The sequence below is a fragment of the Thunnus thynnus genome, chromosome 6 (assembly GCF_963924715.1).
Source record: "Thunnus thynnus chromosome 6, fThuThy2.1, whole genome shotgun sequence".
NCBI classification, from domain to species: Eukaryota; Metazoa; Chordata; class Actinopteri; order Scombriformes; family Scombridae; genus Thunnus; species Thunnus thynnus.
The window spans coordinates 25,623,716-25,649,962 of NC_089522.1; the positions used below are offsets into that span (position 1 = coordinate 25,623,716).

The 26,247-nt window shown below is 42.1% G+C and overlaps 1 protein-coding gene across 1 annotated transcript in view; it reads right to left on the minus strand.

Moving 5' to 3' along the window:
• Nucleotides 1-393: 393 nt before the first annotated feature.
• LOC137184864 (novel protein similar to vertebrate membrane associated guanylate kinase, WW and PDZ domain containing 1 (MAGI1)) overlaps nucleotides 394-26,247 on the minus strand; it is a 42,190-nt gene continuing 16,336 nt past the window's right edge. Inside the window, exons 3-17 of the mRNA XM_067592964.1 lie at nucleotides 25,691-25,807; nucleotides 20,527-20,646; nucleotides 18,574-18,747; nucleotides 17,040-17,235; nucleotides 16,629-16,699; nucleotides 14,970-15,131; nucleotides 13,642-14,170; nucleotides 12,365-12,920; nucleotides 11,812-11,875; nucleotides 11,316-11,729; nucleotides 6,697-6,897; nucleotides 6,538-6,614; nucleotides 6,239-6,385; nucleotides 4,541-4,679; nucleotides 394-3,585 (exon numbers count right to left, since the gene is read on the minus strand). Coding sequence (XP_067449065.1) covers nucleotides 2,453-3,585; nucleotides 4,541-4,679; nucleotides 6,239-6,385; nucleotides 6,538-6,614; nucleotides 6,697-6,897; nucleotides 11,316-11,729; nucleotides 11,812-11,875; nucleotides 12,365-12,920; nucleotides 13,642-14,170; nucleotides 14,970-15,131; nucleotides 16,629-16,699; nucleotides 17,040-17,235; nucleotides 18,574-18,747; nucleotides 20,527-20,646; nucleotides 25,691-25,807 — 4,100 coding nt within the window. The 3' untranslated portion in view covers nucleotides 394-2,452. The remainder of the gene's footprint in view (nucleotides 3,586-4,540; nucleotides 4,680-6,238; nucleotides 6,386-6,537; nucleotides 6,615-6,696; nucleotides 6,898-11,315; nucleotides 11,730-11,811; nucleotides 11,876-12,364; nucleotides 12,921-13,641; nucleotides 14,171-14,969; nucleotides 15,132-16,628; nucleotides 16,700-17,039; nucleotides 17,236-18,573; nucleotides 18,748-20,526; nucleotides 20,647-25,690; nucleotides 25,808-26,247) is intronic.

Here is a 26,247-nt window from a genome sequence, read left to right on the forward strand (position 1 = left end):
TGATGCTGTACACTATAGGAAACTAATATTAGACTGAGTGGTGTGCCTGCTTTGGAAAATGTAAAATCCCTGCTCTCGCAAAAAGCAGGTTAAATAATTGATCTGTGGAAAATGATCCGGTTTTTACCCCTTGATGGATCTCATTCATTCGTAACCAAGGGCAGCTTTTTTTTTTTCCAGTCTTTAATTTCTTCTGATTTATTCTCAGGCACATATCTAACTGTTTCTGAATATCTTATGGGATCCTTAAAAATATCACATCTCTGACTCACACACACACATTCATCTTGTTTCCTAAATATACTGTTGCCTATAATTTTGCTGCCATCTGCTGTCCATGACTCTTCTGGTGTTCAAAAAAGCAATAAAAGAAAGACATCCATGACCACTGAGGAAATTGGTTCAGCAGTTTATTTGCAGTTTTATTAGAATGTGTTTACAGTTCAGCCATATAATCTCCCTTGGGAAATGAAAGTCTAAAAAAAGAACATTAGCAAACGTTATAAAATAAGTCTTACATATAGGCTATCGAGCTACACTGTATGGTCATTGGTTGGGGGGGATTTTAAGGTTTGGTCACTGTGCTTCCAGTCTGTGCGGCACAGCAATGCAAACAAACGGGGCAGGGCACACCAAGCAACTCGTCTCACTTGTGTGATTTGTTCATGATGGGAACAAATGAAGGAATGACTTCACTTAGAGCATCAACCTTTAGAGAATTACGGGCTGGTAATAAATAACAGTCTGCGTCTCCTAATGCTGCCGTAAGGAACATACAATTGCCTCAACGTTTAAATAATATGAATCCGGTCTGTGCTATGAAAATTATGTGAAGTCCTTTCTGTAGCTTTACCTCCTGATGGCTTTTCTAGAGCAAAGTATCTGAAAACCTGAGTATTTCAAAAAAGATAATTTCATAGAAAAATAACATCTCACAGTATCCATTCACCTTGACTCCTGTTTTTTGTGTTTTTTCCCTTAACAGAATTTTAAAAAAAAGGGAACAAAAGAAAATGATGTGCTATTATGACACCTCAGACACAACACTGAGCTCGGATTCTGCAGAAGCTTATGATTATTATTTTTTCTATGGATTTACAGTAAGGGCCTTTTTTTTTAAAATTTTTGGCATGAGTGAAATTACTAAACGGCTCGCCCACCTCTCTTATTTGAGACCTCAGAGCAAGGGTTTAACAGTAAGAAAAATAAGTGGTTAGGATAAGGTGGTTTATGTTACCAAGGCAACTGTACGTGGCACAATGGGCACGGCACTCTCTAGAATATAGATAGTGGTTTTGTTCTGACACCAGATACACAATATTAACAGTACTTGAAATATGCACACCAGATGCATACTTTTGGCATCTTTTGCTGACTTCTGAAGTAGGGTACAAAGTAGAGCATCCTAATTCACACTCAAGCAGCATATTACAAAAACATTCATTTATGAATAGGGCAGGTACAATATAGTTCTTAGTTTGAGCCTTCACAAAAGCTATATACCAATTTCCACACTATTTCTCATCACACAATAATAAATAATATGAATGGGTAGTTGTTGTATGTAATATATAGATATACTGCATATATATATATATGTATATATATAGATATATATCATGATGTATTACAATAGAGTAATACAAATCGGGGCTTGGCTCCAGTTAGTGTAGTATTTACAATAGGTCCTCTTATTTATTTCTCTACAAATATTTACAGAATATATATTTCACACCTGCTGTCAAAAAAGGGATTTGCATTATCACAATCAAATATTCATTTATATGGAACAACATTACAAGTCGTGGCAAGTGTGCACATGTAGTGATAACACAAAAGAGGATCATGTACAAACATGTTAGACTGTTTCCCCTCAGGCCAGATCGACATGGCGCAGTGGATGTGGATGACTGATAGTCTTGGACAGTTGCATTATTATTGCTCAGTTTCTTCATGAGGTATAAGTGAATGTCTATGCAGTCTTTGTACAGTACCTTCGTACGGGGGTACTTAAAAGACGACACTCTGCTAAAGTAGCCAGAGAGAAGCAGAGAGGTGAGAGAGAGATAGGAAGTAGTTTAAACCAAGATGTCTGAAATACCTTGTTGTCCTGGAAACATCTATCACAGACGCTGCAAACGTAAAGACATGTGCAACATTAAAAAAAAAGACAATGTCACTGTTGTTTCACCAGCAAAATAGACATAAAATGTTGGCGTTTCCATTTACAAGTTGTAATATCGACATTTAACATCAGCCAGAGGTCAGCTGTAAAAAGGCACAAAGAATATGACTTCATACTACTGTAGATATCAAAGTGACTGAGAGAAGAAACGTGAGTGTTGTTAGTGTGGGTAGCTGCAGAAAAACAAGTCGAGCTCTAACAGTGTGAAACTGACAGAATCTGATACGGTATCATTCAGCTGCTGCACGCTCTAATTCCCTGTTGAAGTCAAGAGACAGCGCTTCTTCCTCTTCCCTGCCCTGTCCGGCTCCCGGGGCTCCTGTTCTCATCTAAGACCTGAGCCACCCTCTGCTGGCTGGGTGTGAGCCATGGGCCTGGCAGCACCACGGCCCTGCGCCCGTTTGTTTTTGTGGCGGCCAGAGAAAGGCCTGAGATACTGGCAGCAGACACGCTGCCATCAGATTGGCTGCCTCCAGACTCTGACTCATCATCCCCGAGCTGCTCTATGGACAGTGTGGAGGTGAGGAAGGAGAAGGGCTTTCTCTGTGACACCACATCTATCGCAGCAACACTCGGTAAAGGCCCCTCGACGTGCCCGCTACTCTGTGCGTGATCGTCTCTCTGATCCTCGCTCAACTCTGTCTCTCTATTCCCATCCCATGACCTCTCCTGCTCCCTCACACCTTCACCTTCCAGCTCCTTCGCTTTCCTCAGTTCCCTGTACTCTGCTGCCATGTCCCAGTTTTCGTCATACTTCACCTCCCAGTTTTGTTTGGGTCTGGGAAGCTTTTGATTAGGATTCGGAATGGGTAGGAAAACATCCTCTTCACTTTCCTCTCTCTCTACATCAACTTCCTCCTCCACCTCCTCCACTTTTTCTTCCACTCTTTCCTCAACAGCAGGTACCTCCTGCTCTTCCTCTTGCTCAGGTTGCTCATCCTCTGCCCTCCTCACCCTCTCCTCACTCCTGCTTTTCCTCCCTCTGCTTCTGCTTCTGCTTCTGCTTCTCCCCCTCTCCCTTCCTCTCTTCCTTACCCTCACCTTCTCTCGTTCTGCGTCGCTATCATCATAACTCCTGAGGGCATCTCTGGGTAAACTTTGAGTTTCTCTTTTTCTCCTCCTTCTCTTTTCCCTGGCCTCCTGAGACCTCTCTCCCCGCTTTCCCTCCTCTTCCACAGGCTCAGAGATGGGGCTTCGTATGCCCGAGCGTTCTCCTCCCCACGAGCCCCGTCGTCTCCTTCTCCTTTCTGTTCCTTTCCTTTTCTCTCGTCCATCTGAAGACCTGCTTCTCTTCTTCTGCTTGGAGCTGCGCCCCCTCCGCCCAGCGGACTCTACTGCAGCCAAACCCTGCTCCTTGGGGTGATGCAGGAGGGAGGGGGAGGTGATTCTGTGCTTACGGCCTGGAGATACACATTGAATGGGAGGGGGATGGAGAGAGGACAAAACAGACTGAATATTCAGGTAAAAGGGAGGAAGAGCAAAATCTCTGGCAAATAGCATTATGTAATCTGTTATTAAAGAGCTCTGAAATCCAGAAAGTATCTTTTTGTTTGTTTGTTTTGTTGAAGTGCATTGGGTCAGCTTGTGTAACAACATTCGCTTTTCTATTTTAGTGCAACCTTCAAATAACCCTCCACTAGAAATTATCAGTATACTCAGTGCACAGTATATTTTTTGTAAATAACACTGTGTGCTTACAAAATTAAAAAGTACATTTCCATGCCATTACTTCAGTTGATAATCAAGATGATTCTATAATGAGGGAGTCCAGCACACAGGCTTTAAGGTATCCTCCACTACAAGCGAAGACAGTAGTGGTGACTGAGGAGAGGAATGTAGAGAGACAGAAAATGGGAGAACTAACAGGAACCATTACCAACCGCGTATTCTCTGTCCGTCCAATGACATAGAAGCAAGGCTCGCCTAGCTTGGAGTTGGTCATACATAGAGACAAACTGGAGAGCTCCACTGAGAGAGAGAGAGAGAGAGAGAAAAGGGAAAAGAAAAGAAAGGAAGGAGCGGAGCAGAAAGGAGAGAAATGTTTGGAAGATGAAACGAGGAAAAGCGAGACAGACCAAAATGCAGGAGGAAAATGTTGGGTGGGTACAGTGAAAGTAAAAAAAAAAAAAAGTAAAAGTGATACAGATGGGTTAAAAGAGGGAAAGTGAATAAAGAGTGAAAAGGTATTTTAGTTAGAATCAGTCCCGCAGAAAGAGCAGAAGAAAGGAGATTACACACCCAAGACAAACGCATCACATGCCAAAGAGTTTCCCTGTCTTGAATCTTATATATTTATATGTTAACAATTTTCCTTGTAACAAATGGTGTTTCCTAAACCTTCCTACTCTGTCTTACCATAGTCAGGCACGTAGCCGTTTCCTCTCTTGAGCACCAGGTGGATTCGGTGGCCTCCTCTGCGGATCTGCTCGACCGCCTGGCTGTGGGTCATCCCTGCTGTGCTGTCCCCATTGATCTCCACCAGCTGATCGCTCACCTGCAGCCGCAAATCACACAATCACAAAAACAACTTTCATTACACTTTTGATTGGTTATCTCATCAAAATAGCTCAACATTCAGTAGTATAATGTTGGAAAAGTAGCTAAGAAAGGCCCTTTTTACAGCAGACATTTTGACTTGTCACTAAAGGAAAGGTGTTACTAATAACATCAATGATGTCTCTGTTCTTGTGTGACAGTGAGCCAGTAGTACCATTAAAATGAAGCAGCAAAATGGGAATTCAGCCATCATTAATTTCACTATTTATACCTTTGTTTTCTTACTGTGACATGTCAGAATGTGTAAGAATGTAAGAATACAAAAAGACCTATTGTATTCTTATTTAGTAATAAGAATACAATAGGTCTCTTTTTAAATAGCTTTTGTAGGAGCCAAATCCTTAGTTTGTATTCATTTATATTCTTTAATTTTATATACTGGCCATTTTGTATTGTGTGTGCAATGTGTGTTTATTAATGCTGATTCTCCTTTAAAGGACAAGTGCTGCAGCCTAGTGGTGTGGCTGACTGGAAAGCATACAGTCTTTAGATCTTGCACAGCTTGCACCTGCCTGCTCGCTTATTTTGCATCTTTTATTTATCATAATAGTTTTTTCCATATGCAACTGTTGTGAAGGTAAGGAGGGAAAACAAATATCTTTATTTTAAAGTGCATCTGGACATTCTTTTTTTTTAAGCATCTAATTAATCTCAGTCAAGTTCAAGTTATTTAATTTTGTGTGTCACTGTGTCACATTATTCACATTTAGAACACCTGCTGCAGTTTAAGCAGCTTCTCAAAGTCCCTGAAAACAAATTATTTTATATTACAAGAGAGATTTCTGTATTTGTGTTTTTGTCTGTGCTCATCTCACTGGTTTGTGGGTGTTTGGTGGTTTGAAGCGTGATGTCACATACTTCTGTGCACCAATCAGAATTTAGCGATATATGAATCAAAATGTGATGCTTATGTTGCCAGGCTGCCCACACAGTTCTGCGGAAGCAGATATGTAGAGTTTTTGAGTGTTAAACTTACAATAAATAATACCTAAGGATGTTTATTTTCAACACTTGTAATACTAAAATTGTTGCTCATTTAGTCATGAATATTTAATGTTATTGAGACAAATGTAAGATTTGAAACCAGGTTTTAAGGGGCTTTAATTTTCATGCTTTGACTCTGAGAGGTTTAGCAAAAGTAAAGCTCATCTGCATATTTCCCAACACATTTTTAAGCTGAGTGAACAGAATACGGGACATGTTGGTACGTTAACACAAGCACTTTGTAATTGATCAACACTGATTACAAATGTGTGTTGGAAGTAGTGCTGTGAAAGGTTTAAGCAATGCACAACTGCACATGCTATCATACAGTAGCAACACTTATATAAATAATAACAATAGAAACTTTGAAAATGATACAATCAAATATAGAAAAGAGAGAAATAAATACAAATATTTTAGAGTAAAAGGGGTTGTTTAACCTCCTCGGGTTGTGCCACTGTACATATTTGGAGACTGTACATATTGTAAAATACAGACAGCAATCTGACGCACCTGCATTCTTTGGCTCCGTGAGGCCGGCCCTCCCTCCATCAGTGCCAGGACATAGAGGCCCATGTTGTACTCACTGCCCCCTCGAAGGCTGAAGCCGAAGCCTGAGGGGCCACGATCCAGGTCTACACTGTAATACCTGGAGTCACGCTGGAAGACGAGGACAGAGAGAGTGACAGGGAGGATGCCAAATCATCACTGCAGGAAATATCATACACTGGCATTGGATAGGATGAGCTAAAGTAGAATCATGTTTAAAGGAGCAGAGAGGATGCTATGCTAAGTTACGGTGCTGCCCTCACCTTTGGACGTGACCTCTGACCCTTTCTGCTTCTGTGACCGGGGTCATACTCAGTGGTTTCTGAAAGGCTTGAAGAGTCTGCAAGAGATAAAGGTAAAAGTTAGTTAAGAAGAAGAATTAAGAGCGTCTATGTGTGTGTTTACTGGTTGCTTGAGCTTACAGGTACTAGGACGGGGGATAATAGTTAGGCGTAAAGTATTTCCCGCTCGACGGAGGATCTGAGCAAGCTCCCGATGAGGCAGAGTCACCACTGAGCGTCCTTCTACCGCCTCTAATCGATCTCCAGGGCGGATCTGACCACTCTTGGCTGCTGGACTGCCTCGCCGGACCGTCACAAATCGGTGAGGGAGAAGAGAAGCAGCTGAAGAGAAGACAAAAAGACATCCAACAGTTACATCTACTTTAACTGACTTGTTGCTTGAGTTTCTTGTTGAGTGTGTCATATTGGATAAAGTTGCAGTTGGAACACAAAAACTCTATTCAGCCCCCCAAGCTTTCCTTTTAACTGAAGGCAGCCAGTAATATGTGGAGTCAAATGTAGATAAATTTAAAACCAGGAAGATTTATTTCACCAGGGTTTGTGCCAGAATTCCTAAAACAAGCTGTAATTAAGCTACGGATCGTTTTTTGTTTTTACTTCCTACAGAAGCCTTTCTTTACACCTCCCCCAGTGTCTCCTTGAAACACTCTCCTCTACTTCATCTTCCCATCTATCAAGCTATCCCTCCATCCGCTGACACATCAGGAACTGCTCTTTGCTGTTCAATAATTTGTCTTATCCTCAAGAACAAACTGTCACGGAGCACAAGCTTTCCAGCAATATTTTTACACCCCCAATCTGTCAAACTGCACATAACGGCAGACTTTAGATATCTACAGTTCATTTTATACAGCGTCAGTGATTCTTCTAGGATCCCCAAATTGTCTGCATTAGTAAGCCGCTGGCATACAAAAAGAACCCACATAAACAGACACTGTAATACATGCTGGCACCACAAAATATTTTTCTCCTCTGTGTGGGAAAAAGCTGTCCATCTTTCCCAAGCTTCTGCACCGCTGACACCCCAAAACACACCACATGTCACTCCTACTGATCTATTATCCACATGACTGTGTAGCTAATGTCAAAAATAATCTGCAAGTGTGCGCTCGTCTCGTCTGTTTGGTGGATTCATTTGACTTTTGAACTGAAAAGAAGATACAAACCACAGTGTGAGGAGGGACAATTGGCTTCATGAACTCAATTTGTCTTATCTTTTCTATGGAAAGATTGCTCACAATAAGGCTTAACTCTGGTCAGTGTCTAAGGTTGATGAGAAAAATATTGAGCCACGTGAAAATACATTTGCTTCTATTAATCTCCTGTGCCAACTAAAAAGCTTCTTACTGTTTTTTAGCTTGGACAGTCTAATTCTATCTTCTGTTCCTCTTTCTGTATTTTAGTAAACTCCCTATTACTCTCTCGCTGACCCCTCTTTGAGAGTATGCTGTGTTTTGGTGACAGCTGGCCCCTCTAGAGTCTTGGCAGTGTCCTTATGTAACCCATCAGGCAGCATAAACATTTTGAGACTCTCTTTCAGCCGAAGTACATACTGTAACCCTCTCTTCCGTCTACATCCTCTCAGGATAAAAATAGCATGACAAAATCGTTTTATAGGGTGCCATGAAATGCTTGCTAACAGATTAATATTGGAATTGGCGGGCTAGGAATATGCCATATGAGATGAAGTGTATGTCACTCACATTGGAATGATGATCCAGTTAAAAGCTGCAGCCTATAATTTAGAGCCCAGAGACACATCTCCAATCTGGGCCTAATCTGGGTGACCCAGGCAGAAACGGCAATCAGGTCAAATCAAAGCCAAGGCAGCTTTGCAAATAGTCTTCTTATCATGCATAATACATCAGCCAAACGTCAACAGTCGCCAAAACACATGAATACACATGAAACACCCATGCTCACACGCACACAGTGTTATTGTACTCATGTGCAAAATAACACACACACACACACACAGTGACTCACACGCAGAGGGATTGAAACAGATGTACTCATCCACACATACACAAACAGACAACACACTTAAACTACACACAGATGCATCCAAATGGACTGCTTTATATCGTAGTGTCTTTTCCTCTGGCTTTCTGTGTTCTCCTGTCCAGAATAATCCCACTGCGGTATGCCCAGCAGCCAGCCAGCCACACAGCCTCTGACGTGCTGCACTGATCACTACTCAGGAGTGGTAGCAGACCCCCTCCCCACCATTGTAAAAACCCCCCTCTGCAGCTCAGATGCACCTTCCCGCAGCAGCCTGCAGATGCCTACTACATGACAGAGACGGCAGAGATCACTGTTGATTTTGAGCAGGATCCTTCATAGTGTGTGTGAAGGTTAGTTCATGCTGGAATCACTGCAGAGCACTGCTAATATCATCAGTTAAATCCATTCATTTAGCTGCCTGTGTGGCTCACTAATGGCTATAATACACACACCATTAACACATCATGTCATGTGCTGCTTTAAGCCCAACTGGGTTAAAAACATTGTAAATTCTGCTTCATCAGCTGGTAAAACTGTAAAAATAACCATACAACATATCTATCTCAGCATCAGTTTGATCAACTACCTAAAACCTAGAACATGTGAGCCTGTGGATCTAACTTTCACGCTAGCACAGTCAAAACATCCGCCTGAGCAAACTTCAGAGTGCAACACAGAATTCAAAACCTCTAGCTCATGCACAAACCTAAACGGTAAACACTGCACCAATCCCTCCCCATTTTTCTTTTTGGTAAACACGAAATGAGAAGTGGAGCGAATAATTACGTTTAGACTCCTTCACAGTTTTCAAAGCAGACTGTAGTCTTTCCAGCATGACTCTTTGATTAGCATGCGCAGAAAAGCATAAAAAATAAAATAAAATCCTAAGTCCCGTGTCAGGCAGCTTGGAGGTGTTGAGAATCACATGTGACGGTCAACAGGAAGCTAAAACACAGGTTCGCTGTCCCTCTGTGGATTTTCCCCTCTGTTGCTCCTCTGCAAGGGAAACGTTCAGCGTAGCATTTCTCTTAAGCATTCAGAGAGCGATGGAGAGAGCGGGAGGTAGGTGAGATGCGGAGGGAGGGAGGTTGAGATAGGGAGAGAGAGGGAGAGTTTTAATCTTTTGAAAAACCAGACTGGACGCTTTTACTGCAGAGTAAAGGGGTGTGTATGTGTGTGTGTGAGAGAGAGAGAGAGAGAGAGAGAGGGGGGATGAGAGTGGGTGGGAGCTTGTGAGAGAAGAGCGGTGGAGAGAAAGACTGATGAGAGGGAGAGATGGAAGGGGGAAATGATAGAGGAAATAAGGAGATATGGAGAGACAGAGGGGACCTCTTTCTGTGACGTGACAGGAGTGAAATGAAGGGGAGAACGACGACACGGTGGGGACGGGAGGTTTGGGGAGGTGCTGCAGAGACAGGTGCACCTACAACCTTAATCTCACCATGAAAACATAAATGTGTGCTCGCTCAGGCCATAAAGCAAATTGAACTGCATCAAACTGGAACAGAGGGCAGCCAGTACAAGACATGGGAAGGGGAGAGGGGGTAATACATCATGGGGATGCTGCGGATAACCTGCTATTCATAAGCCCTTCACTAAAAGCTAATAAAGGCAGGATGTGTTCCCTTCCCAGACAGAACATAAACAAGCCTCCTGTCAAGTCAAAGCAGATAGAGAAACACAGACTAAGACCTCAGTTATGCGATAATTTCAACAAAAGGTCATTCTGTAGGGGACAAATTGAATTAAAAAGAGCACAAGCACATATAAAACCCGTCTATAACCTGTAAACCTCTTAATAAGCCAGACCATCGGGCGTCACGCATGAGATTCTGAATATTGACCTCAGTGACTATCACCCTATTCTTCAAACACAACCACATGGAACAAAATATATGTGTATGGGCACAGAAACTAAGGCACAAATGTGTGTAAGCGTGTGATTGTGTAAAGTAAAACGTGGCTTTGCAAGATCCTATAAAAACTGGGGAAGGTCATACAGAGATGAGAAGTGCCATATTAATAGGTGAGCTGTGAGTGTACCTGCATGCAATATGAATGCTGATTTTTTTTATTTGTTTTCAGTTATCCTGATGGCTTCCAACACGGTGTTAAATATCATAAAGGGGGATGAGATGGTGAGACCTAGGATGACACACAACTGTGTCTAGTTGGTTTTGTTAGATTTTTCAAAAAGATTTTGTTTAGGCCATCAAAACGTCAACCAAACATCACTCATGGTTATGTGAGAAATGCATTTGCATTTAGCTTTAAATGAATATGGACAGAAAGTATACACTTGAGTAATTATATTTTGCCAGCTTAAGTGCAGTTCATAATAAACTGGTCACTGACAACAGCGGATGCCAAAACTGATTTCTTGCAACAATGCAAATAAAATCAACAGGGAAAAAAAACATTTTACAAGAAAAGGGTTCATGATGTGTCATGACTCATCCGGTGGCATGTGGCCATGGTGACTACTTTTTAATCTGTAATTACCTAATGGTGCTTCTGTTCACAAGGGCATCCAAATAAAACCTGTTTCCCCGGGCAGATAACCAAATGGTTCTACTGGGCCAGAAAACTAAAAACTAATGCTGTGTATTGCCCATCCAATTCTGACATACACTGCTGAGGTCTACTGACATCTAAGGATGATCAAAATATCTGATATACTCAAAGCATTTAACTTGAAACACAAAATGATTTGTCTCTAGGTAGCTGGCTCTCACCTTTGCCATTCTCCACATCCTGAGAGGCAATGACAAACCCAAAGCCCTCTCCTGGCTTTCTCCTCAGCTCCACGTCAAACCCTCGGAGCGGCTGAGTTCGTTCAACACCCTGCCTTTCCAGAACTGAATCAGGCTCTGCGACACCAGCCGCCTCGTCCTCCAGGCCCGTGTTGATCCAGTCTTTGGGCTCCATGGTCAGGGTCACTGGAATCGACTCCAAGAAACTGGTGCTCTGGATCAGCGAGGAGCGTGTCGGAAGCGGGGAGGGAGGGGTGCTGATCGAAGTACGAGGCACAGGTAGTGCCTCTGGGAGGATAGAGGAGTTGTCTGAGCCAACAGGTGGAGGAGGAGGGCGAAGTAGAGGAGGGGGGAGTCTCCGAATAGAGCCGGGGGAGACGGTTGAATGATAGATGCCTGATAATTAAGGAGAGAGAATAATAGTGAATAAATTTGGTTGGCAATTAATAAAAATCTACAACAAATGTGAAACATTTACCTCCCCTGTAAACCAACAAGATGACTTCTCCCTGTTTGGTGTGCTCCTGGAGAACAGTTTGTACCTGTGAACACATAAGTATGTTGCAGCGAAATGTGAGATAATTAGATTAAATTTCACACATTTTCAAAATCAGATGCTCATCTCTTGAGTTAACTTAAGGCTTGGGAGACGATGCTGGTCCCAGTGGGAACGCACAACCAATTAAACACAAAGAAAGTGTCACAAGATGATTTCTGTAGGACATAAGAAAAACTAAATTCTTTTTATACACAATTATGTTTATTTTTCAGACTTTTCACAAATGTTTCCTTCATTGTAGAATAACAAAGGCTATAGTTTTAGCTCTTCAGGCCCCTAAAAATAATTCAAATGCATCAGTCTGAGAAGGGAAAATCACTCTTTGATCTAATTGCTTAAAACTCTGGGACAAGGGGTTTGTATCACAAACAAATAAAGTTGGGAACCGCTGTTTTAACTCATTAACTATACATTTTGTTTAGTTTGCATTGCTTCCTCTTCCTTCCTTCCCTCCTGTTTGGTCCTTCATTACCTGTGCAAAACTGAGACTCTGGACATCAGCTCCGTTTATTTTGACAATAGCATCCCCTGGCTGTAGGGAGTTGCACTGCTTCCTGTCCCAGACTCTTTTAACTATTGTCATGCTGCCTCCCGGACCGCCGGCTGTCACGCTGAAGCCAAGACCTCTGTCTCCTTCACACTGAGACAAGGCCACTGGCACCAGTTCCCCGCCGCTGAAACCGCCAGCTCCACTGCCCACACTCATCGCCCCAGGGGAGGACACACTGCTAGGGCTGGCAGTGGGGCTGGTGTTGCCATGGAAACCGTTGAAGCCACGGTGATGGGGGCTGTCAGGTGTCGGAGGAGGTCTGAGGTGGGATGTCTGCGGTCTGAAGAGACGGGAGTGAGCGCTCCGGGGGCCGACGGGGGAGGACGAGGGCCTCCGTGGGGACTGAGGCAGGGGCAGCCGGGACCCCGACAGGGTGCAGGTGGACAAGTCGCTCTCAGATGACTTGGACGTTCCATAACGTAACGGATGAGGGGGTGTTGAGAGGGAGTTGTTGTTGTGATTACGGATCATTGAAGCCCTGATGAGATAGAAGAATGGAGTTGAAATCAATGGTAAATACATCTTTCCTTTGACACATATTTTCATATTAAAATGTTAAATAAATGGATGGGCCAGCTGCCTGTTGCACATATATACAAAATGCGCTTTCTCACATTGTGGGTCCATGTGATGTGCTGTTGTGTGTAGCTTTGTATTTTGTATTTTGTATGGTGTGTTCTGTGTGGTTTTTTTTTGCTTTGTACTGTTTGTTGTTGTGCTGTTGTATGTTTTGATTGTGGGGGACTACGGATGCTAATTAGCTTCGAGCTAACTCTGGTGCAGTGCATCTTTAATGTTTAAAACTTCACACTGTCCTAATCAATAAATCAAATCTACTAAATCTACAAATATCTGATGAAAATGTGCTACCTCACTAAAATTCCCCTGTCATCATTGGGTTAAATCTCATTTCTCACTGAGTCTCATGTTAATCTCAGTGTACTTTTGGACATATGCCATGGGTGAACTATGTCTTGGATTCTCTTTCTTTTTCTCTGGTATAATAATTAAGTTAATTTTAAAAATCTTAACTTTCCCACAGTTCTGGACCTCAGAGACATCAGTCTCAATTAGGAAAAATGAATTTAAATTGTAATCATCACTTGCCATCAGCTGCTTCATATTAATGCACTTAAATTCAATTTCTGCAGGCACTCATCTCCCTGGAATCTCCTTTGTGCCACATGTGCAGGCATTACCTGTGTGAACCGATGGCAGAAACAACTTCACTGTCACTCTGGCTGGCCAGCGTCGGGTCAAGCGACTGCAGTCTGGCTAAACTTCTCACGGAACGAGGTGGTCGCGCAGGAGAGTAGGAGGAGGCAGTGTTGCTCATACTGGAGCGCCTGTATGAGTATGGCTGTCTGGTAGCAAAAGACGTGGCATTTCCGTTAGCGTCTAAAGTCACCCCGGGCTCCATGTAGCTCCCGTCATTGTAGACCCCGTTAAAGTTAAAGTGTTGGGTCTGGGGAGTCGGTGTCGGGAGGCGAGGTAGCTGGTGAAGAGGCTGAGGCTGGGAGGTGGTGGGTGGTAGGATGGGTTCCCCGCTGTCTAGTAGCCTTGGCGGGGGCTGCTTGGGACAACCGTCCGGGTTGTAGAGCATGGGATACCCTCTTCTGACCTCTACATCCACACTGTGGCCCACAGGCACTGACTTTAGCATCTCGACCACCTCTTTGTGAGACACTCCCAACACACAGGCGTCATTGATGTATACCAGGATGTCCGCTGGCAAAGCAGAAAGAGACACAGGTGTGTATAGAAACAATACATTTAATATAACACTTTGCATTTTTAATAATCTGCAGTCAAAACGCATGTGCCTTTGGGTGGTGTAAGTTACTCTGAAAAGCTCTTTTTATGCATTATCGTTTTAACTTTTTTGACCATTTTCATATGCTTGAGTGTGCAGATCAGTGTAGTTTGCAAATGAAACGCTGTCTGTTGTTTTGTGTGGGTGTGGACTAATCCAAGCAACTAATCCCTCTAAACCAGCCTATTAACAGATATGAACTAGATCAGTCCCTGCAGAGACAGCCTGTGCTCTGGCTTCCTGGAGTGGTAATATCTGCCTGTACGGGCATTTCTGTGCGAGTGTGTATATGTTTGTGAACTGGATGCGTAGCGCTGCATATGCGTGTGGTATGATAGCTAGATTATGGTGCGCTGGTCCTGGGGATTAAGGACTGATTGTGATATACACTTGCTGCAGGAGATCAGAAAAGTATAATCCCAAAGAGTGGAGACAGAGATGTAGAGAGATAGACTGATAAAACACACCGCTGATTCAAATGTTTCCTGCTTCAACATTTTGCAAGACTCCACCACAAGTACAGCTATGACAAGTTTAGTATTGTTGCAAATAATATACTGATAAGTAATGTCTTTTTGTTTGAGAATATGTTATTTCCTCTCTTCAGTGGATATTTGTTCAAAATTCCTTAAAATTCATCTAATGTATTACACAGCAATACATTTAAGTTGGCTTTCTCATGCAGTAATCGCCCCTTGTTCAATGTATTTTTACCTGTCTTGAGTGCCGAGGGTCCACTTGCCGTCACACTGTACACCTGGAGGAACTCCCTTGGCCTGCTGCCCCCCACAATATTGAACCCAAACCCTCTGGAGCCCTTAGTCAAATGTGTGTGCACAGGGAAACCCCTGAGCTCTCCAGGCTGGTCTGTGAACCCTGAAAGTCACCGGAATATAAAGAGAGACAGAGTGAGGATGAGATAATGAAGATGCTCACCTCCAAGGAAAAGTCATAAAAGTCTTCAAATCAGCAAGGATGGAAAAAAAAAACCCTTCCAGAACAGCATCAGAGAAAGACCGTTTAAGTCCTGTACATTTAAACGACTAAATGGTTAGAACTGAGGGGTTTTAAGAGTGAGGGAAACGAAAGAGAGAGAGAGAGAGAGAGAGAGAAAGTCTGAACACAACAAACCAATCGCCAGATGGCACTTAACAAAAATACTTATAAATAAATAGACATGCACACAAACCAAAGCATTTAGCGGAAAGACTGCATTAAAAGCAGAATACATTACAGACTACCTTCTTAAAATCAGCAACATAATCCATTTTATTACATATATTTCATACATACATACACTCACCAGTCACTTCATTAGGTATATCTGTGTAATCCCATGCAATCCGATACAACAGCTTTGCCATAGATTCTATATTTACGAAGCTTATACATTTTCAGCTTTTGCTGACATTGTCAGAAAGTTAATAATTCTACTTTATGTTTAATATTTTGCCCCCCTCATGTATGTTAATGGAGTGGACAAAATATTAGGAACACCATTCAATATAATGCACTCCAGTACAACACCACTACCCACTACAACCTCAATAATAAACATAAAGTAGAATTATCACCTTTCTGACAGTGTCAACAAAAACTGAAAATCTATACGCTTTGTAAATGTAGAAATTATGGCAGAACTGTTGTATTGGACTGCATTAGATTTGCACAGGTGTGCCTAATGAAATGGCCGGTGAGTGTATATTTTGAATCTCTCCAATCTTCAACACATTTCTTTCCCTCTCATTTTTCCTTGTTTATTTTAAGTTTATGTTTGTAAAGTGGTGACAGGAGTTGCATAAATCTCTTGTCTGCACTAGCACATTATGACAGTGTCAGTTTGGATTACAGATAGCATTTGTACCATATTCTACAGCAGTCCTCTCACATGCAGGTAACTCAGGCTATGATGGAAACTATATCACCTTCTGCTGGCCAGAGGAGTGTACTGCAACTTACTGAGATAAACTGAAATTACATTACAACAGATGACTTTTTACAGTTCACAGCCATGCAGACAAGCATCACAAACTAGATTATGTTCTTGTTCTTTTAACATCCAATCATGTGACCAAATTATGAAATTAAGTTGCCATGCACATGCCATCCGTGTGTTGACCCTGCCAGCCTCAGCAGTAGGTCTGGCTATTTGCCAAAAGCTCCGAGCTTTAGGCCTTAATCACTTACTCGTTTCTGTTCAGCTAAAAGCTCATTCCATCTCATTTGACTCTAACAAGCTGGCTGTGCCTGTTACTTCCGTTCTTGACAAATATGTAGCTTCATTTATGCTGTTCAATGGGTTAAATGTGTCACCGGTGTCCCAATTATTACATTCAGAAAGAAACGGGAAATAAAAGAAACAAAGAGGCTCACATTCATTTTTGTAGACAGTCTCCCTGCTTGAAGCTCGAGGGCTCTGCCAGCTGGTCCTCTTTGGGTTGTGACTTGAAGAGACAAAGGGGAAAGCAAAAGAGAAGCCGCCCTTCTCAGAGACATAATAGCGTTCAATATATTAAGACAGCACTGGAATTTTTACACTAAGAACAGAGATGAGCTTGCCTGCCAAGACAGAGTCAAGATAATTGTGCAATGCAGCCCTTTTCAGAGTACAGGAATAGTTTCAGGATATAGACTTATTAGCTTTTTTGCAGAGAGTTAAGTGAGAAGATCGATACCGCTCTCATATTGACAGTGGTTTCATTCTTCTCTGCTATCTCTCGGCAATATAATGAGTAGGTATTTCCTTTTGTACAACAGATTTGTAAAGGACAGCTAGAAACTCACTCTATGTAGTGAGACTCTCCTGGATCACTGAAGGCCTGCTCCCAGTGATCAGGCATCACACCTCTCACCCTGGCACCACCTCTGCTGCTGATGATGCCGTTCTCTATGGCGTGACCATCCCCTCCGCTGGATGCCCGGGGCCGACCGGAGGACCGGTAGCTGGGATGGATGCTGCTGCTGACACCTGCAGAGCCTCCTGTAATGACAGTGGCAAGAAGGAGTGTTAAAGATGAGAAAGGTGATATATTATTTAACACATGCAGCAAGTTAAAAGGTTTCTCCCACAATCTAAAAAAGCTGTAATGACCTGATGCTGGCAATTCCATCGGGAGTTGTCAGGCAAAAACACCTGAGGTCAGCATCTCAGTCAGCTTTGTCCTCCCTCTAAGGAGGCAGAGTGTGTGACCATGCATGCCATACTACAAGAGGAAGAAAAATAAGCATATTTTTTTGCCTAGCTGTCCTTGTAGCTGTCCTTCAGCTGTGAGCTCCAGCGTGGATCTGAGAGGCATTGGACATAACACAGGGCGTCCTGAGTCCTGCTGCACACGACAACTGCTGCCGAGCCCATCCACCCACACAGTATCACTTCAGAAGATGACTCAGCAGAGGTCAGGGTGTTGGATGGCTCTCTCAAACTCCATCCTGCCTGCATCCTGCATTCACCTCCCCAGTCACTGCTGCCTGCTGCCCTACCTGCCTGTTTGGAGCACGTCTCTAACTATCTGGATCTCTGCCTGCTTGCATTTCTCATCTCCCACTCTGCCCGCCTCTCTCTTATCTCTTGTGCCATTCTGGCTCCCTGCCTCCACCCTTCCTAACACTCAGCCCTCTTACCTGCCTCCTAAACCACCACCCTATGCCGCTGCTTTGCTCCCTTACCCTAACCGTCTAATCTCATACCCACCTTCTGTTCAGCTCTTGTGTTCTAGTTTCTTATCACTCGTTCACTCTCCAAAACTGCCTTCATACCTGCGTGGATGAAGTGATAAATGGGCTTTCTTAGGCTCTTCTGTTTAACATAATAAACAGTGTCTGGTACAACGAGTCATCCATCACATCTATATCGACCATGTGTTGGCTATTCCAGAGTTTAATACAAACACTTTCTGCTTCTGTGTCACATGAGGTCTTCAGTTTTTTCCCCTCACCTCCTTGTGAGCAGGCTTGCCTATCTGCTTACCTCCTTGCCTGCTTGCCCTAAAGGCAACCTGACCTTGCTTTGGAGGTGATCCAGCGATCGATGAGGCCACAGGCCCATCGAGAGTTTAGAGCATACTAATTGTGCTAATGATTGATTAATTTGGGTATCAGAGACTGAAGCTATAGATAGGGGGACAATGCAGTATTTAGCTGCTGGCCACTGTGCAGGGCATAACTGATTTTACGTGTTTTTTTACTATTGATACATCTTTGGATCTTGAGCTCTAAAAAGGCCCCCAATAAATATGTAAAAACCCACGTAAGATACTACAGTATATATCATTGTATTAGCACCTTTAACAACATATAGACCAGGTTTAGTGACCCTTGCCTGACAGGCCTGAGTCGTCCTCGCTGTTCTCGGCGTCCTCTGCAGCCTTCTCCAGGTTGCTGAGGGATTTGCTGCGTGTGCGGAAGTTTCTGAGCAGGTTGCGATGTTCCTGGTAGGTGATGGGGGGACTGTCTGCGCTGATGTGAACAGGCCGAGGTGTGCCGTAGTAATTCCCTGAGACAGAGAAGGACAGGGGAAAGACGTGTTGCCTTGAGAAACTGAATTGCACTGAGTATATAAAACTGTAAAATAAAAACGACACATTTGGTCGAAACAAATGTCATAACTGATACCATTACTGAAGTAGAAATGCTGTATGTAAAAGTCATTGACATAAATCTAAAGGTGCTCAGTAACAGCATCCAGTCTACATTAACATCTTAGGTCCAATTTGATATGAGTTCATGAGGTAAATAAAAGATTTTTATATTCAGATATTCAGTAGCAAAGCAGGTCCATGTTATTATGCACACATACTACATGTCTTTATGTATGTATGTTTCCCCTGAGATCATCTGATGTACATGTTTTATATTTTCAATTCTAACCATCTGCTCCAGCTGCTAAACAAGAAATGAAATTACCTCCACCCGTACATTTGGCTCATAGAGATCCAAATGGGTTGAGGGGAAACATTAGATTACTGAACTCAACAACAAGGTCACCAGCCGGCACCATTTACTCTGGTTTCTGCAGGCTACTGCACGCACAAAGCTGCTCACACTCCTGATTGCTTTGCTGTGGCAATGTGTCTGTCAATGTCACATGTAAGGCAGGTGAGGATGACATTTATTGCTCCCATTAATCTCTTATAAATTATGGATGCTAATGTATGGAGGCTTTTTAATCAGAGGCGGCATTCTGACCCTTATGTGGGGAGGAGTCTGTGGGATACATATGAGTTGAGTAACACCTGATGGCATTAATATGCATAAGAGATAGCTTTCCTACTGACTGTCCTCCTATTATTAGCTATGGAAGCTTCATTCATCACAACCCAAAACTGTCAATAAATTGGTAAGGAACACATGGAGTATATGAAAAAGAAAAGAAAAGGTCTTTAAAGGAATAGATTGACAATTTTGAAAATAAGCTTATTAATTTTCTTGTTGAGAGTTAGATGAGAAAATCGATACCACTCTCATGTCTATATGCCAAATATGAAGCTACAGCCAGCAGCTGGTTAGCTTAGCTTTGCATAAAGACTGAAAATGGGGGAAACGGTTAGCCTGGCTCTGTCCAAAAGGCAACATAATCTGACTACTAGCACCTCTAAAGTTCAGTAATTGACACATTTTATTTTGTTTGTTTGTACAAAAGCAGAAGTAAAAAACTACAAGTTGTGGTTTTACGGATGTTTATGTGCTGGACTAGTTCTTGGACAGGCGCAGTGAATTCCTGATGTCTTGTCATCACCTTTCCATTTTTGTTACCTTTGGACAGAGCCAGGCTAGCTGTTTACTCCAGTCTTCATGCTAAGCTAAGCTAAGCTAAGCTAACAGTTTCTTGATTCCAGTTACATATTTAACGGACATCAGAGTGTTATCTTCTCCTCTAACTTTGAGCAATAAAGTGAATATGTGTATTTCCCAAAATGTAGAGCTATTTTTTTGACACACAGCACAAAGACTGTAACAGTACCTCAATTATATAAATCACTAAAAACATGCAACTATAATAATTATCATTTAGAGAAATGCATAATTTCAGCTTGGTGCATTGAGTTGTAACTAATAATTCACTTAAATGATGTTTATATCATTTTCCACTAATTAAATACCAGAAATTCTGAGCACAAGTAATCAAGAAAAGAAAATGCATGCAGTGTGTTATAATTAAAAGCATTAAGATAAACTATACAATCTGCACTGCATGATAAATCACCATGCAGTCTTTGAGGAGTATCTGGTTCCCTGGGCAGCTAGTTCACAAGTTCAACTAATTAAGCCTCACCTTTGAACTTTCCACTCTCAAGCAGCGCTCCTGACTCCTCCAAAGAGAAGAACTCCTCAATGGAGACAAAGTTGTAGTCTACTCCTGAGATTTCCCCGTCTCTGGGCTGTCTGGTTGTACCTGAGAGAGGAACGAAAGAGAAAATACAGTGTCATACATCAGAGCCATGAGGCTAAAAATGCTGCTCGCTTTAATGTGGATGATATGCAAATTAAGCAAGGCATTTTCTCCTCATCTGGATCTGGGTATGATGAATCATCATTAGTTTTCTCACTGAGTTCAGTGTTTAAACAAAATAGCGATTCAGCAAGCTATAATTAGTCCAAGCATTACATTAGTTTGGCAAATTATACAGAAATAGTACAACAATAATGGCTCTATATTGGTTGTATTCACAGTTACAAACAAATTTAAAGGTACCAATCTAATTTAATTGGAACATTAATGAATAATAACAACCAGCATTTCACTCTTGTTGTACAATCAGTCTAAGGGCAACAGAGCAACCACCCCCAAACCAAAACTTGCCCTTTGGTTTGAAGAGCATGATGATGACGGTAGGCATTTACCAAGGCCTCTTTATTAGTAACAGATCAATAAGAACAGAATTAAACATTAATGAGGCACTGTGAAAGTCTTAAAGTCTTTCTATCACTATAGCAAAGATGGAGCACTCAGATGATCAATGTTCTGTCATCATAATTGATTCACATTGACCTTCGCCTGGAAGAGAGCACTGAGTCTAAACCACAGCAGGAAAAACATCCCACATCATTACAGGATCACTGAGGTAAGTCGAAGTGTTTGCTGTGTTTTCACCAAGATCTCATAACCAGTAAATACATATACAGGCATGTGGTGTACAATATATCACATTTTATGTTACCCATTAAGTTAAATCTGGTGGAATAATTTTAATTTGCAAATTGAGACACAACGCACCCGTTCTGACCTTGAGACAAGTAATTCCTCTCCCAAGACAAAATCACACCAAGCCTGAACTAAGGACAAATCTCTTTGCTTCTCCTGGAAGACCACATGTGATGTCAGTACGGGGCCGGCAGGAGGGAGTCACACCCAGCTACCCTATAAAACCCATGATTAATACACTGCCGTCCTGGGAGCAGCTCTCCCAGCCACAATGACACATGCAGGACTGAACAGAGTATGCACGCAAACACACACACACAAACACACACACACACAGAAAAACATGAAGAGCATACATTAACATCAGAGAGAGCCACTCCATCAGCCTGACCTCTTCTTTCTGTAGCACCAAGTGTGTTTACTGTATACGTCCTGATCAGTCACAGACTGAGGAGGCACTGCTTTCTAATTTCAGGCCAGCAGAAAAGACAGCCATTGTTGTTGGGCTAACAGCTAATTTTTCTCTAATAAATTTCCACCTGTTTTTACTCATTTTTAATCACAACAGTAAACCCAAAAAGCAAATTTCATGGCTTTCAGTGGTAAAGATATAGGCTACACACAGACCTATCAAACATAACAAAATACATCTATGCAACCAATAATTATTTTCATTATCAATTAATCATTTGGTCTATGAAATGTAAGAAAATCGTGACAATTACAATCACATTTTCCACAGCCCAAGTTGAAGCCGACTGGCTGACCAACAGTCCAAAACCATTAGATATTCAGTTTGCTATCAAAAAAGACTTTAAAAAACCAGCAAATATTCAGCATCTGGAACTACTGAATTTTTGGCATTTTTACTTAAAAAATGTAATGTCATCTCATGTCGATTATCAAAATTGTTGCTGATAACCTTTCTGTCAGTTAACTAATCAACTGATCGCCTGATTGTTGTAGCTCTGGCTGAGTTTTCCCATGTTGTGCTCTATGCTTCCCTGAGAAGGACAGTTTTCCTCAGAGAGGTTTGACCCTCTCCTCATGGCTTATTAAGAAAATGTCTGCTGCTTTTAAAGGAGATGAAAAGAGCTGATGTGATTGACCATCATTAAAGTTCACCCCTGTCCACCTGCTGATACTGCACCTAATAATGTCTTCATTCTGTGCGGCCTCTGTTCCAGTCTGTGCCGCACTGTGAAGGGTTGTGTTTGCACCTCTGGTCTCCAAAAACTGCAAAAACCAACTGATTAAATCCACATGTGCAGTTTGTGAAGTTAAAGAAAATTAGAGGTGTCTAATTAAAGATCTGATAGTAAATCTCTTGATGATATCTGACATGTGAATAATTCTCTTCCTCCACTCAAGACACACAGTATCTCTCCAGCTGATATGGTGTGAGGCAGGGATTCAATATCTATGCACCCTCCTCGGAGATATATATGACATGTCAGCGGGGGAACAGGATGGATTATTGACATCTTCTTCTTCCTCGCCTGTCCCTGTAGGCGCCACGCACGGATCCCCAGGGACAGGGGTGAGATAGGGATTGAAGAGGTAATTACATAGAACTCTGTATCAACACCCAGAGAGAGCTGTCTGTCAAGATCTCCGCACACAAATAGCTAACAATGAACGCCACAGCTGAAAAGGCCACAGATGGTCTGCCTGACAACATTGGAGCAAGCATATTAGAATAACTAAATGATGAGGTTTCTTATCTCTGACTCACTCTGAAGACAATTAGAAAAGTCTTTTATGTAGGAGACAGAGACACAGCCAGCCTTGAAACCATGACATTGGCTCTGAATCCTCCAAGGGCACATGTACAAATGGTTACTGTGATTATAGAAATATGGATGGGAAAGTTCAGGAGGGTAATGCGAGGTCTGGAAACCCTGCACACAGAACAAATTGGTCTGAATAAAGAGACAAAAAAAGGGTAGTTTTTATAGTCATGAAATAAAAAGCTGTATTTTATAAAATAGTCTGTTTGGTAAGTGCTCACTGAACATACAGTATTCTGTTATTTGTCTAGATATGTGCTCCTAAAAGCTACCACCAAATAGTACACATCCTGTCTGCCTCAATATGAGCACAAAGAGCTACTAGGCTATAGTCAGCCCCTCCTCCATTTTGGCACTGATAGACGTTTGCTTTTAATTTAATTCCCCCCTCTAGATTATTCATATAGTAGCCTGCATTTACTTAATTCTGTCATTCATTTCCATTTATATACACTGTCCTCCTGACTGAGCTTTTGTATTGATATTACTTGCATCATTGCCAGTTCCAACATCAGAGAACATTGTCTCATCAAAAGGATACAAGGATTGTGATACTCTCTAAATAGCACAGGTGTACTACAGTGTCAGAAGAAGAAATAGCATCTAAACGGAAAAAAAAAAATCCAAATCAACACTGAAGCCTCGCCATACTTTCTTTGCTTCCTTATGATAAAAACATTTTGAAAACATATGATGCATGAACTTCTGAAGCTAATTACTCTTTAAATTAGGTAATTTAAAGTTTCAATAATCAACAAAACAACAATCAAGAAGTCTCCTAATACAGGAGGAACATACATATGGTCCTGAAGGGGGCCACAATGAGCCAGTGATGAAATCTCCTCAGCTTTTAGTTCCTGCTAAATCAAGCACAGCTGCCTCCTCGAGAGAAAAACAATAAAACGAAGAACATTCTGCGTCTATGTATCTACAAGTGGTCTGTAATGAGATGTGATGATTTTCAGCGCCGTCTCCGGATCAGGAGAGCATGCGTGTGTTGGTATCGGCATGAGAACAACAGCATCTTACTGTGTCATCTCCAGCAGATCAGAGGATTACACACCCGGGGGCTCAGCCTGCCTTATTGTCACTCTTACTAAAAGAAAGCACTCAGACACGGGAAGTTGCTTCCAAAGTTTTACACCACCTGCAGGGGAAGACCGGGCCAACCAGCTTTATGTAATGTGTTACAATATCCTGTCGATCAATACAATGTATATGCAATGAACAAGTCCAAGACCTTTCCTGACCGAAGATCAATTTTCTGATTGATCTGATTTTCCATCCAGTTCTGATTAGAACATGGTTAAAAGCACTAATGTTCATACTTGCATTTCACTCTCTGAGCAGCTGCTTGTGGACATAACAGGATGTACGCATAGCTAAGTAATGAGAAAGCTTGAATAAAATTGCAATCATCCCATAATACGAGTACACATATCGTATGCTAAGAGAGACGGTTTTATCTTTCTTGCAGTTTTGACCTGTGCCTTGTACTGTCAGCATGTAGTGTTGCGTGGTGGCAGACTGTCCCACATGACCTACTTCCTGACTAAAGGAGAGATTAGCAGCAACTCCACACTCCCTGCCGCAGCAAGGTTAAGACTACGGACTACACTAGGTGGTCTGTTTTGCACACTACCACCTTAATAAGAAAAGACAAAACAGACACAACACAGGCCAGAAAATTACATCGAAAACACATAGATCTTCTCAGAAAACCCCACTCATCTGCTATATCCTCTGGCCGTTTCCAGTGACGTCATGTTGTAGGGGATTAAGATAGCAACAGATGTACTACAACTAGATGCCTTTGGCTGCCATTGTACTTGATTTTATTCATAAGCATCAAAATTAAACTGCTTGTGTGGACTGCCTCTTTCTCAGGGGATTATAGGAAGACTGTACAAATAAAAAGAACCTGTCAAACACAACTACAATCAGATTTACTACCGTCTTACCACCACCCAAACAAAGCAATAGCCCACAGCTCAGGGGTGAGGATTGAAATGGGGAGACTGCCACTGAGGATGAACCCAGTGTTGTGAAGATACAGACTGTTGCTATGGAAATGTCCAAATTGATTGCACTTGTGGTGTTTTCTGTCACAGTTAAGAGCAAGAAAATGTTGATATTTTAGTCTAGTCTTGTCAAGTTTTTCATTATTTCATTAATTCATTCCAGTTCTGCTTGCATATATTGACACAAGGAAGTGTGGAAAACAGTTCTGTAGGCTTAAACACCAATTAACACCAAGATATTCACATGGCAGCAATCCCGAGAAGTGTTATCAAAGAATTAATTAGGTCATTAACTTAAGAGAGATATTCTTTTGAATAAATTAATATTATGAGCACTGTGTGTAAATGGCAGCCCATGACAGCACAGGACAAAAGGTGCACACAGGAGAGTTAAAGGGCATGACTGACAGGAAATATGGAGACAAGGTATATGACAGATAAAGTATATTAAAGGCAGGAAGAGAAGCACAGATGGGGACTTACAAGGTACAGCGCGGAGGTAGAGGTTCTCTCGGATGACCTGCTGAAGTTGACTGTCCACTGAGCCGGGTGTGAAGCACTTACTCAGATACAACCTGAGATCCTTGCACAATGTGGAGCCTGAGGGAAGGGCAAAGAAGCAAGTGTGGCATTGAGAGGCTGGGAGCACACAGAGAGAGACACACATAAAAAAAAGCTCAATAAGTAAACAGACTGATGATTTCCTACTCTAAGATTTGTTTGTAGCCTGTCAAACAGAGACATAAATTTATTAAAACTACAAATCTTTACTGCTTCCTGGCTTGATTTAACACTATCACTTTACAACCTACACTTTCACATCCACACATACTGATCTCCCTATATCACTTCACATAGATCCTGAGTATCAAATGTGTTTTCCAGAGTCTCTCATGCATATAAAACAACCTGCTGAGGTTAATTGCTCCAGACACAACAGTTGAGGCTTTCACCAGGGGAGTCAGAGCTGATTGCCGGGGCTCAGTTTCCTCTCTCTGATCTCTTAATATCATCTCAAGTGCTTTACTACCTCTGATGAC